General features: G+C 34.8%; 1 protein-coding gene across 1 annotated transcript in view; it reads left to right on the plus strand.

Annotated features, from left to right (window-relative positions):
• Positions 1 to 13,189, plus strand: part of ipo11 (importin 11) — a 111,408-nt gene that overhangs the window by 58,747 nt on the left and 39,472 nt on the right. Inside the window, exons 21-22 of the mRNA XM_005795039.2 lie at positions 481 to 596; positions 2,805 to 2,881. Of these exons, the coding sequence (XP_005795096.1) occupies positions 481 to 596; positions 2,805 to 2,881 (193 nt within the window). The remainder of the gene's footprint in view (positions 1 to 480; positions 597 to 2,804; positions 2,882 to 13,189) is intronic.

A 13,189-nucleotide genomic window follows, 5' to 3' on the forward strand; every position in this document is an offset into this window, starting at 1 on the left:
TGGTGCCCCGGTACGTTCTTTTTCCTAAATAGTCAAAGTTAATGGGCTCGCACTGTTTTAGAGGGTCATCAAATTAACATATAATGTCCAAACAACTCTTGCTGCCTAAAACAAGCATTGTGCTTCAAAATTAAAGGCCTTCAATTGGAAAAGCTTTTCTTTTTGACAGCTTCATGTTATTAAAACTATGAGCAGTGACACGTGCCTTGCAGCATGAAAGGTCCCCATTTTGTGCTGCTCATTTTTGTGCGAGGAAAAAATGTAGCGTGGCAGCACGTGGTTTGGAAACAATGTACGGTATAAATCCCAGCACGTGGTTTGGAAACAATGTATAAATCCATTCCTCTGCTGTGCTCTCCTCAGATGAGCTGCAAAGAACTTCAATTAAAGCGAAACACAGAAAGCAAGGGAACACTTTGAAGCATCCGTGTCTTGCTGTCACTGTTTGGCATTGATTCCTGTATCTTTTTGTTCTTTCAGGGCCTTGGGGCAGAGAGTAAGAACCTTTACCCTTTCCTTCTTCCTGTTATCCAACTGAGCACTGACGTTTCTCAGCCGCCACACGTCTATCTGCTAGAGGACGGACTGGAGCTTTGGTATGGATAAACATGCAGTATTCAAACATTTATGAGTCCAGGGAAGAAAACGAGATTCCCTGAGGCTTATCTTTATGAAGTACTTAGTGATCTCATTTCATCCCTTACACACACGCCTACACATGAATACTGTGGCTGTCTTTATTTCTGCCTCTTTTCTCTATGGTGCCTATCGATGATGAGTCTTCTTTGTCTCATCTTTCCTCAGCCTCATTTACTGGCTAATGTTTGCTGTCCCGTTTAGAGGCCAGTTACAAACAGTTTACAGATAAATGTTGCTTAATGACCTCGTTGTTTCATCTTGTTTGAATTGGCTCTTTTCACTGGCGGAGATGCCCGATGATCACTGAATTTGTTGAATGTTCATGTTGTCCACTATCTTCACTTTATGGCTTTTTGAAAACCAGTAGTTTTAAAGCTTCTTCAGGCTTCAAGACTTCCTTTTTGAACATGAAAGTTTGTTCCATGTTTTAAAGAATGTATGTCATTCTCATCATTTTGTCTTTGTGCCAGCCGCATATCTCTGTCCTGTCTTTTATCCTCCCTGATGACCAGCACTGCTCTGTATGCATTTATTTTGTTTACAAAGACAATGTCATTTTCTCATTCTTTTATCTTTTATGGATTATTTCCCTGTTTGTGTCCTCTTCAGTATCTCTCATGTTCATTTCTTATCATAGCTAATAGAAGTTTGTGAAACTTTCCACAACCTACCAATACCTTTTGGGGAAAATGTTAAACATTGGCTCGTGAGTTAAAATTATCAAACATACTTTGAAATGGAACTCCAAATTAGAAGTATGAAAAGAAAAGGGAAAAAAATTCTAATTGTTCAAAGGTCAAAATAATTACTAAGCCAATGATGAGTTTCAGGGGGATCAGAAAAGATCTGTTGTTAACAGCTAGTAGTGCAACAATTTAGAAGATGGTTGGGTGAGGACTATTGTAAAAAGGTCCCTCAGAGTCCTATTGGAAAGTAAGACATGGCTTAAAAGGTTACAGTTTGCCACAAACACACTGACTGGCCTAAAAAGAAGTGAAGCAACACTTTGTGGACCGATGAAAGTAACTGTCTTCTTTTTTGGTCTAAGGGCCACAGACATTTTGTCAGTCAACTCACAAGCACTGATTCAAGCCAGAGTACACTTTGAATCATGGTGGCTCAGGCATTCTGCAATAGGGACATCGTATTCTTTTATGTTAGACCTATTTATTCCAAACCAAGAATTATTGGTCAGTTTAAATTCATAAAATAGTTAGAGGTCATTTTGCCTTATGGTGTAGAGGAACAGCCCTTATAGTGTGTGTTTTAGCAAAATAATCCAAAACACACCTGTAATGGAGCAGCAAAATGGCTCCTGTCCAGTAATGCCTCAATCAATGCCATGTAATTTGATGAACTTCTTGTATATCTCTTTAAAAATCAAGACATGTGTAAGTGGGAATAATCTTGTAATTCCTTTATTTGCTGTTACAAACTGCCACCTCTATCAGAAGAACCTGCAACACAACAAGAAATCAGCATGAGCCAGGAAATCCCTGATTGGTTCAATCTTAACTTCATAAAAACATTGATTGTTTAGACGCTTGTGATATGTGTGGGGGAAAAAATGCAACTTTGGAGGAGACAATTCAGAGGATATCTGAGAACAAAATACATTTTGAGTGAAAAGATTTGAGAACAGCTCTTTTATGTGCGATAATTAGTCAGTTTCTAAGCTCAATTAGTTATATTGATAATCATAATTGTGAATAATTATTTTTCTCTCCCTATTATTGACCGGCCCAAATATTAACGACATTTAAATCTCTCTGATCTGAAAAGACTTGTAGATTTTTTTCATAATTACTTTTGTTTTTCTTCCAGTAAAATGAAATTAAAAACATCAGGACAATCATGCTCATACCAGATTAATATTACATCCCCTCTTCTTTATACTACTTTGTGTTTTCACCTCCTTGCCTATTTGTTATGTTTTTGTCATCCTTCTGATATCCTCTCCTTCTACTTTCTGTCTCTGTAATTTGTCCAGTTGCATTTTTCTGACCTGTTTTCTTTTTGCCACCTCCAATATGTGTCTTCTGCACATTTTTCTCACATCATCTTCCTATTTTCTGTTTTAATATTCCTTATCTGCTTTGTTCCTCTCATGTTTCCCTTTACTCCTTAATATGTGTTCACCCCATTTCCTCCCTCTCATTGTGTAGGCTGGTGACTTTGGAGAACAGCCCAGCCCTCACCCCGGAGCTGCTCAGAATTTTCCAGAATATGTCAGCTTTGTTGGGTGAGCTTACAGAAGATTTCTTTTGTTTTCTGATTTATCCAACTGGGTGTGTATGAAGGATTTTTTTTGTCCTCGGAATATTATGCATTAACATATAAATTAAATCAGCAGAGGGAGTATAAAAAACTAACAATATTAGAATTTATGTAACTGAACAATTTTTGGAAGTAATAAATTTAGGACAGTTAAAACCAAATATTTACATAAACTATTAAAATATATATAACCTATTTTTTTCTCCCATTGCTGGACATTAAGTCAGTTAAAACCTTTTATGGTTTTGGTTAGTTAGAATTAGCTAAATTAATTATGTTGGCCAAAGACCAGAATAATCAGCAATGATCATTTTTGATCGTTCTTCAAATTAAGTAGTTGATGTGCATTTTTTTAATATGTATGATTTGTTTAAAGTTTTTTTTCCCTAATTTTACATTAGAAAATAGCCTAAAATTAATTTAAACACTCTGAACCATTTGGAAGTTTGAACAGACATATCATTCTCACTTGCAGGTTCCCTAATTGTTTAGAAATGTAGTTATAAGTGTTTGAATTTGAATAAAGGTTTAATACTTTTCCCTCTTATTATTTAGGAAATATAATTCATTTTCATGATCTTATCTGACCTAAAACAGTAAGTTTAATCTGATTTTTAATACCAGACGGTCTGGGAAAAGTGGTTACATGCTTTCATATGTACCGTAGATATCTGATTTCAATTGTATATACTTAAAGGTTTTTTGGGGTTTTTTGTAATTCAAAACAAATACTGGACTTCTTTTCACAGACAAAGAATCTGATCCATTAAAATGTTCTTATATATTTACACAATAACTGTTGAGCTAAGCTGAAAAATTGTTTGTCATAAACCTAATTATATAATTTTCTTCGTTTGGCTGCTATTGCTTTTGAAAATCACATCACTGCCTCAAGGCATTTAACCTCATACTGTAGTTATGAGCGATTGGATTAAGCTGCCTGGATGATTTATCATAAGGACACCACACGCATGTGTCTCTCTGACCGTCAGTGTTATAATTTAGTATCAGATTGCAATAAGTCAGACTGATACAACGGCTTTTTTGGTCTTATTGATTTTACTCTGGCATTCTATCACTGATTGTGCGGACTGTATAGACTCCATAGGGCACAGAGAGCCAAAGGGCTATGGGTGGCAGTAATGGTGGAGGAGGGAATTAAAGAGGATCAAGGAAACGAAGAGGTTGATGGAACATAACAGGAAGGCGGTAGATGAAAACGAATTCAAGTGGCAATGGTTGGAAAATCCGTGAAGAAAAGGGAGAGGTTATACGTAGAGATTGGACATGGATGAATGGTAAGATAAGTAAGGCCCTTATCTTCTGCCTAACAGAAACCATTTCATTTTAATTTATTTATTTTCTGCAAAGCATCACTTTAAGTCAGATTAAGATGTAGAAACGAAAACAGAATTATACACAAGCTTTAAAGAGACAGAAACAACTGTAACTAAGGAATCTTTGCATAAAGGTGTCTATAATTCAGTACAAGCTGTACAGGGAGAAAAATAAAAAGAACTATTTATACTTGAAAGAAGATTTTTTATATATATATATAAAAAATAGAAGACACAGTTAGCATTTATATATTCCTCAATCACTGAGAAAGTGGGACCTAATTGGCTGTATCTTCACAAGTGATGAAGATGTTTAAAAGATTCGGTGAACACTAATCAGCTGCCACATTAGTCTTTTAAGTGTTTCTGATGATGAAGCGAGAGAGGGTTTACAGTGTAGTTTTAGGAAGAGGATGTTGAACTTTAACTAAAGATTAAATGTTGCACAATAGGGGATGAAGATATCTGCAGATTTATTTGACATGAGATTCAGATTTGATTGCTATATTCACCTCAAGGCCATATTAAAGCTTTAATGTGCTCCACTGTCCAAGAGTGCTGGCTCTTGTTTACTGATAAATGTGTTCAATGTTATTAAGAAATACTCTGAGAGATCCAATGGCACTACCCAAGTTTAAATACAGATTTTTACTCATTTGTCCCTTTGTCCATATTCATCTGGAAGTTGATTGGAATAAAACTTTTTTTCCCCATAATTTCATAAACCTTTATCAATTACCTGCTGGTTACAAACTCATATCTGATCTTATTTTGGTCAGTTGGCATACCATACATAAGAGAGGGATTTAAAAATGTGTTTGAGGAAGGGGAGAGACGTGAGAAGCTTTTTTTTTTTTTTTAAGAGGAAGCTGTTTTTTTAATAGGGTGAGGCATGCCTTTTTTTGTTGTTGTTTTCAAGCTGAAAGGAAGAGCAAAATTCTCATCAGATAACAGGAAGGCTGAAAATTGTGTTGGAAATATAGAGACACTGTTGTAGCAATGCTAACCGCTCATGTGCGTGTAACAAGAGCTGTAGGTAAAGGTGGAGGATAAATCTGTCCTTTTACAAGCCAAATTTTTACTGAGAAAACACCTGAGCATTTACCATCCATGACTTTTGTTGTAGGTGGTTAGGTGGATGTTAATTATATTTTTTAGATAACCTTTCAGCTATAATTGACTTTATTAGAAGTTATGGTCTGCCTTCTCTTCATATGGTAAGAATATCAGACTGGAAAAAGAAAATACATCTTCTGTAAAAAGCAGTAATAGACAAAATATTGTTCTCAGCTTAGAATAGATTGTTTCCTGTTTTCATGCCATTTTTGTCTACATACTATGGAAGGAGGCAATTTCAGAAGCCAGTACATAGTGACAGTTCAATTTAAATGTTACTCCAGGATTCCTGTAGTGAAAGTCTGTTTCAGTATCTACATCCACAAAAGACCCAGTCTTTCATGCATCATCTTACCAGTTGTCTTGTGTCACAAAGTGAAGTGGGGTACATAAACATTTGCTTTTTTTCAAATCATATTTTGCATTTCTAAAAAATATATCTTGTTTACAGAGTTGTTTTCTGCAAACCATTCTCACTGCTTGGGAATTCAGTGCATGCACGTTGTGGGATATTTATGCTGTTTACTTAGGCTAAAACAATTCCACGGTGTAAAATCAAGTATAAAGTTATTTTTGTTGTTTATATCTGCTTCTATTGATTTAGCTAGGCTCCTTTATGATGTTTGTCCTGTGATGTTGGTCCAGGTAATATAAATGTCTTGCTTTGTCACAGCCGAACATGTCTCACTACGCCCTGGAAGATAGTGGTGCTGTAACAACACATCTTTCTGGTTTGAAAAAATAATGTTCTGGCCTGTCAGTTTTATATTTGAACCCGTCACTGTCATCCTGCTAGACATACTCTGAGAATCCAGTGCTGGTGCTCATGAACAACAGGTAGTTTGTGATAGAGCAAAACAAAAGAGTCGATCACTATGAAAGGCAAGGAAAAATGAGACATGGATTTTAACATTTTTTGCAAATGAAAATCACCCTTTGTGAGACAAAATAGTGGCAGCACCATGCCTTCTTCAGTAGGGATTAGGAGATTGGACAGTTAATGAGAAGATAGACGAAGCTAAATACAGGAAAATCCTGAAAGAAAATCTGTTGCATATTTGTGACTCCAACAGATTGTAACAAGTGTGTTGGAAGTGGACATACACTTCCAACACAACAATAAGTCTAATACATACAGCCAGATGAGCAATGAAATGGTTTAGATCAAATTATATTGATGTTTGTGTCCTAGTAAAAGTCCTGACCCAAACCCAAAATAGAATCTATTTCAAAATTGATGCTCACAGATGTTCTACATCTAGTCTGAGCTTAGCTTCTTTTTTTCCCCAAAGAAAAACAACCAAAAGATGTCACATAGAATTCTAATAAAATAGAATGTTTTATTAGAAAGTTTTCTGGTGCTCTATGAAAAAGCAAAAGTGGTGTGAATGTGGAGTATTCACAATGTAAATACGTGGAAGAAAGATAACATTTTCATTGGTCAGATCAAATCTGTGCATAGAATATGGTTAAGTGTATAGGGTGCCTGTATGAGGTTTCTCTTGATAATAGTGGAGTGTTCTTTAAATGCAGATATAAACCGACTGCACATAAAGAAGAGAATGTGACATGAAAATGCAGGCCAGTTTAAGGTTTACCAATAATCATCAGGTGAGTCAGACATTCAAAGGGAATGTGTGAATTTTATTTTTGGCTCAAGTTCAGCACAAGTTGACCATCTACTGTGAGATCACCTCGTGTGAGGGTATTATTTAGCAGTGAATGTGATTTCTCAACAGTGTTGCAAGAAAACCATTTTAGTTTTGTGCATTAGCAGAGGGGGAGCTGCAAATCCCAGTTGGGCTTTCTATGCTCGCTTAAATTTTACTGCCACAACAATCTTTGGATTGGAACAAATGACAAAATTACTCTGGTTTCCCTCTGATTTTAACAGATTATTAGGAGAAAATATTTGAGTAGCCATGTAGTTTTACTGTTTTTTCATGATATCTTTGCTTTTTTTTAAAATAAATTATAATACTACCATTTCAGTATTTTATAGTTACATTGTGCTACATCCATTTTTAATTAAATTGTTTCTTTTAGCTTATTTACTGTTTTGTCAGTGATGATGTAGTCAGAACATTGTAGCAGGTTGGTTTAACATAATAGAAGCGGTGTATACCAGATTTTGTGCCAGTAGTTTATTTGCAATCTTTGCCTCTGGTTAGACTTATTTGGTAAACAACATAGAACAACAATAACCATAAAAAATCATTTCCAAATGCCTTGATTAGCAAAGCAAAAATTTGCCCTTCTGTTGTTTAAATGCTGTATGCATAGTATATTGTTATTACAGTCTTGAAATCATCTGGGACAGTTTTATTTTAAGTGGTTAACTTAAACTATGTATTGAATTAAATACTTTTGTACACTGGTTTGAATTCAGATGAACCAGCTTAATAATTATGACCCAGTTTATGATGCAAACATCATAATTGTCAGTGGCAGCTCTATTTAAATATAATTTTTAAAAGTCTTGATTTTTCTCCATACCCAAATGTGCCCATTTTCTGGTCATGAAGTAAAATTACTGAAACAGGTTTTTTTTTATTTATTCTTGTCTCTCTTTTTTTTTTTTTTTTGCAAAATCCTTTCTGAGATCAAGTACACTCTGCACTCCAAATAAAAAGCATACTTGTATTGACTTTCCATTTGATAGATAACTTCCTTAGTTATTTGAAGTAGAATTTTGAATGTAGTTGAAAAGGCTGAATGGCTTCTGTACTCTTGAGCTGCAGGAGTAAAGCAGATGATTTATCCCGATGTGAATAACTCAATTATATTTTTTGGAGCCTGCTAAATTCAGGCTCTTAGATATGCTATTGAGTGTCAAAAAATTATTTTTCTTTATGATATGGCTCCTGTACAATTACAGCAGATTGTCAGCAATTAATGCTTTTTCCACTTGACTATTTTTCTGTCTCTGTCTCATTACTCTGAGAAACTTTATGCTATCATGGTTGATTTTTCACATTTTAAACACATTAGATATCTTGAAGATAATTAGCTTGTCACTTGAGTTCAATTGACATTTCAAAGCAGCAGGAATGAAAGATAATAACTTGAAGGTATGGTCACAGGTCAAAGTAAAGTAGCACGCCATTTTAAAATGGATATTTTTTATACCGGGGAGTGAAAAGAATAATTTCTGTTACACTTATGCATCTCTTTGCATTAATTTAGGAAAAGTTATTCGGGAAATCAAGTTTTCTGGTTTTAGAATATTTCTCAAGCTCTAAAGCTGTCTCTCATCATCTTTGGCTGCTTTTTACTCAAACATCCGGTCGTTCATTCTTTTGGTCCGTGGAGAGCAGTGGAGAGATGTGGGCCATTGAGAGAGTTTTGGCTCTGAGGAATGTTTCCACATGCCAGGTACGTGGCCTGGCCTCTCTGATAACGAGCCCTGTTCCATCACTGCTAACCGTGCACTGCAAATTCCCTGATTAGAATGTCAGGAGTCTTGCTGCGATTAAAATGTTAAGCTTGCTCTGTGCTCTGTTTTCTTAACACTTGGCTCTGAACTAGGAGATGTTTGTGCTGTTTAAGTGGAGCAATTGCTTCTTCTGGAGCAGAAGGAAGCCCTAATGAAGTGAGCAAATGATGGTTAAAGTGCCATTTTATTTTCACTCATGTCTCATTGATATTGCCTGAGGGCCCAGGAAAGAGAAATGACTAACATATTAAGAAATGATTAATATGGCAAAACTAAAATTTAGAGTCTTGGACTTGTTTTTCCCTAAAAGCTGTTTCTGTGTGATGCTAGCCAAACCTTTTTACAAAAATGAATACATATTATTATTTGTCTATTAAATTGCAGATAACAAAAATAGCGTACCGTTGTATTTTCTACATAAATTACAGTGTGGAATTGATCAGAGCATAGCATACTCACCCTCCTATGATCAATAATGTTTACAGCCAAGGAGCATTTGAACTAAAGGCATCTGAAGCTCTCCCACTTTACTGCCCGGCTAATGTGCTTCATGGATCAATTTAGACATCCTCATTAGAAGACAACCTTTTTATTTCAGGCCTCTCTACTCAAAGTAATGACTTCAATTACAGCTACCATAGAGATTGGATGTGTTCAGTCATATTTAACGCAGAGACTGAGTTATCTGTTGAAGTTTAATTATAGGTTAGCTAATATAAACTTAGAATCTTTCACTTTTTTAACACTTAATATGCAACTGAATGTCAGGTCTAAATACCTATTAAAATTTGCTGCATTCTTTTGAAGGTCGACTTGTGTGACTTTTCTAATAGTTTATATATTTTTGACATGTTAGCTATTCGTTTTTAAGTAGACTTTTTAATTATGTATAAACGTGTGCACAGTTGTAAGCAAGACTTTTTTTTTTTTCTTTTTAGGGCTATTTTTATTAATCACCAAATGCAATGCTCTTGGATAAGACTAAAAATAAAACAAAAGAAAACAAAAAAAATCTCAAACATTGATGTTATTGAAAGCAAAAGTAAGGTTTTCTTAGAATATCTTTGGTCAACTATTGTTGTGCAGAATTATTCCACAACTAAATGAAAAAAACTATAATTCCCATCTCATTTTATTTTCATCTAAGTGAGAATTATAAACAAACTGGAAACTTTCTAATAGAAATTTCTGACTTTAAAAGAAAATTATAATTGACCAATACAGAAAGTGTTCTTTTCAATAACAGGGACAAGCCTACATTTATAATTTCACAGTTTCTTGATCTATTGGCCAACTTTCTGTACAGCAGCAACCACAGCTCCAAGACACTTTTCAGAGAGGTGGACTGTTTTCCTTCACTGTAAATCTCCTGTTTCAGAACTGTCAATTGAGGAAATCGGCCTTTACTGACTAGATTTGGATGCATGTGATGGAGCATTGTCCTTTATAAAAATTCTTCTTTTTGAAAGAGGAAGGTTTCTTCCTGCACCACTGCTTCAACAAAATATCTTCTTAAAAACTGGTATTAGATGTGGGAGTTGATTTTTTTGAGTCCATGTCCAATCCAAAAAGATCCAACTAACTCAGTTTTAACACCAGCCCATACTAGTAACCTACCTCCACCTTACTGGTACCTGACTTAAAGTGGATCTCTGTGGCATTTCTGATCCACCCACAAGGGCCCATTCATTTGGTCCATCAACAGTCACTTTTGTGTCATCAACTCATAAAAACTTTAAAAATCTGTCATTGCTTTAGCTAATGTTTGTTGTTGAGTGGTAGTCAGGTTTCATCCTTTCTTACCATGGCCATGTCTCTGAGCTATGGACATCTTGTCCTTCTATCTACTCCATTATGGAATATGACAGAACTGGCAGATGATGTCTTCCTGCTAGCTTCACGCTTGATTCTTCTCAAATCCTTGGCAGTTAATTAGCGTCTATTTTTCTATACATTTAATGTGGCTCTGTTGACTAATTACAACAAAACACTTAATGTTTCTGTGATTACCCCCAATATCTCAGGAATTTCGAAAGTAAAAAGAAGGCTAGAGGTTATTAGCCAAGGTTAGCTTTTTCTTTTTTTTTTTTTAAATCATAGGATTTCCTCTTAGTATCAGCAACATTTTTTGCAAGATGATAGTTCAGTTATGTTGACTAACAGTTGGGCCCATATTTTGTTTTTTAAAACCACTTAGGGATTTGCCTGAGTGTTGTCGTATAGAACAATCTTATAAGTGCATGACCTCTATTATACTTATTTACAAGTTCATCAGCTGCTGGAATTGAGCTCTAATTACTTTATTTTTATGCTATAAATAGAGTAAATAATTCTTCTCCCGCTGTTAATCACTGTTGGTCTTTTTGTGATATTCCCAGTAGAATATGAGATTATTATTAAGCCAGTAACTCGGTTTAAATGCACAACTGGAATATAGAAAATATGAAACAAAAAGTAATTGACTGGGAAAAAAATGTAAGAATATCTATAAATAAAAAATGTAGTGAAAAATAAGGTCATCCATTTAAGTTCAATTAGAAATACTTTTTTTTTTTTGTTGGGTTTTTATTCAACTATTCCAACCCTAAATGATGTTTATAGTAATCACATGAAAGGTTTTCTATTAGGCTGTCACTGGCAATCTACAACAACAGATAATACAATTCTGTTCAATTTTGTATCCTCGCATGCATAGAAAGTTATATGGCAACAGGTATTAAATCTATGCACTGTCTACCAACCATTTTAAGGGCTTTTAAACTCCAGATTTTGTCCATTTGATTTATTTTGGCAACTACACTTTTTGTGACTGATGTCTTCATTTATCATCAACACCATAAATTTAAAGCAAATACTGGTTTGCTAGATGATCATAATTTCAGCATTTTTCTTTATTAAACACTGGAGCTACCTCCAGGGCTCTTATCAGAGTCATATGCGAGGCTCATTTTCTAGTTAAGGTTCATAACCAAAGCAAATTTGTGCAGCATATGCCCAGGGCTATGAAATATGTTCTGACTAAAGCTTAATCAGGGCCTCAACAGCTGCTGTTGTGACTACTTCTGTAATGGCACTTTGTGTGTACTTGTGTGGAGAAGGATAATGTGGTCTGCCTACCCTGCAGAATCTGTCAACTGGCAAAAAGGCCATTTAGCCTTTTAAATATTTTGTTCATGGCCAGAAAGAATGTTGGCAAAAAACATGAAAATAACAAAAGAAAATTGAATGTGCACGCAATGAAAAATGTTATAATTTATAACTTTAACACAGCACCTCCTCTCATCCTTAAGGCCAAGTTCAATCACCCTACAAAGGAAAGTCATTTTTTTCCCGTATTTTTTAATGAATTTATTTATTTTGGGTGATGATCCATATCACTTATTGTGAGCATTGTAGTATATGAACCAGTACATAAATATTCAGGTGGGTTTTTCAGCAGTAATTGACAAGAATCCAGAATGTCTTATCAATTCTAGGCCTCAGTTTTCTGACTTCATTGACTTGCCTCAAGCCCCAAAGCAGAATTCTGTTCATTTTTTCCCCATTTATTACAAAAACTTTCAACTTTCACTTATTTTGTGTTCATACTCATACACAACTTTTTCCTCAGATGATATTGCTTCAGTTTGTTCACTGCTTATCAACAAGAAATATAAGGACAGCTTTATTGATCCAATAAGGACAGATATCTGACAGCTCTCGCAATCATTTACTTATGTTCTCTTTTGCTTTTGGGAAAAAAAGTCAAATATCTCAGATATTTTTTGTAGAGAAATATTTTGATTGGGAATTATTATACACCATAAATCTTGAGTAGTTTTTTGAATCCAAGAATTGGGTGAGATGTTGTCTTGTGTATTTAAATATGTAAATAAACTCCACAATACACAAACTTTCTATTCAATTCCAATTGAATGCAATCAGGTTGATGGGACGACGTTTCATAATATGGATGGACGATGAACTAAATCACATAGCCAAAATAACACAGGAGTTTATTAAAGCAAACAAGTGGAAATGTTCTCGACAGGCCAAGACAGTTAACCAATATTAACCCAAGTTAAGGACTAAACTTTGGACAGAAAGGCCCACAAATAAACATCAACTGCAAGGCACTATAGTAACGGACATTGGAAAGGAAGACACTTAGTCTCTGATGTTCATAAGTTCAAGACTTTAGGCTGTCATTGCCGGCAAAGGACTTTTACAAAGTATTAGAAATTTCTGAAAATTATGAACTCGATTGTATTGCTGTTTTTAATGTATTGTATTTATTATATAGCATACTTCCTTGGTTTAAACATAATTAGGATGAATGATTGGGACTTGGACTGGGTAATAACAGCTGCACACAATAGATTAGTTGTTTACCTGTCCAATAACC

The sequence above is a fragment of the Xiphophorus maculatus genome, chromosome 12 (genome assembly GCF_002775205.1).
Source record: "Xiphophorus maculatus strain JP 163 A chromosome 12, X_maculatus-5.0-male, whole genome shotgun sequence".
Lineage (NCBI taxonomy): Eukaryota > Metazoa > Chordata > Actinopteri > Cyprinodontiformes > Poeciliidae > Xiphophorus > Xiphophorus maculatus.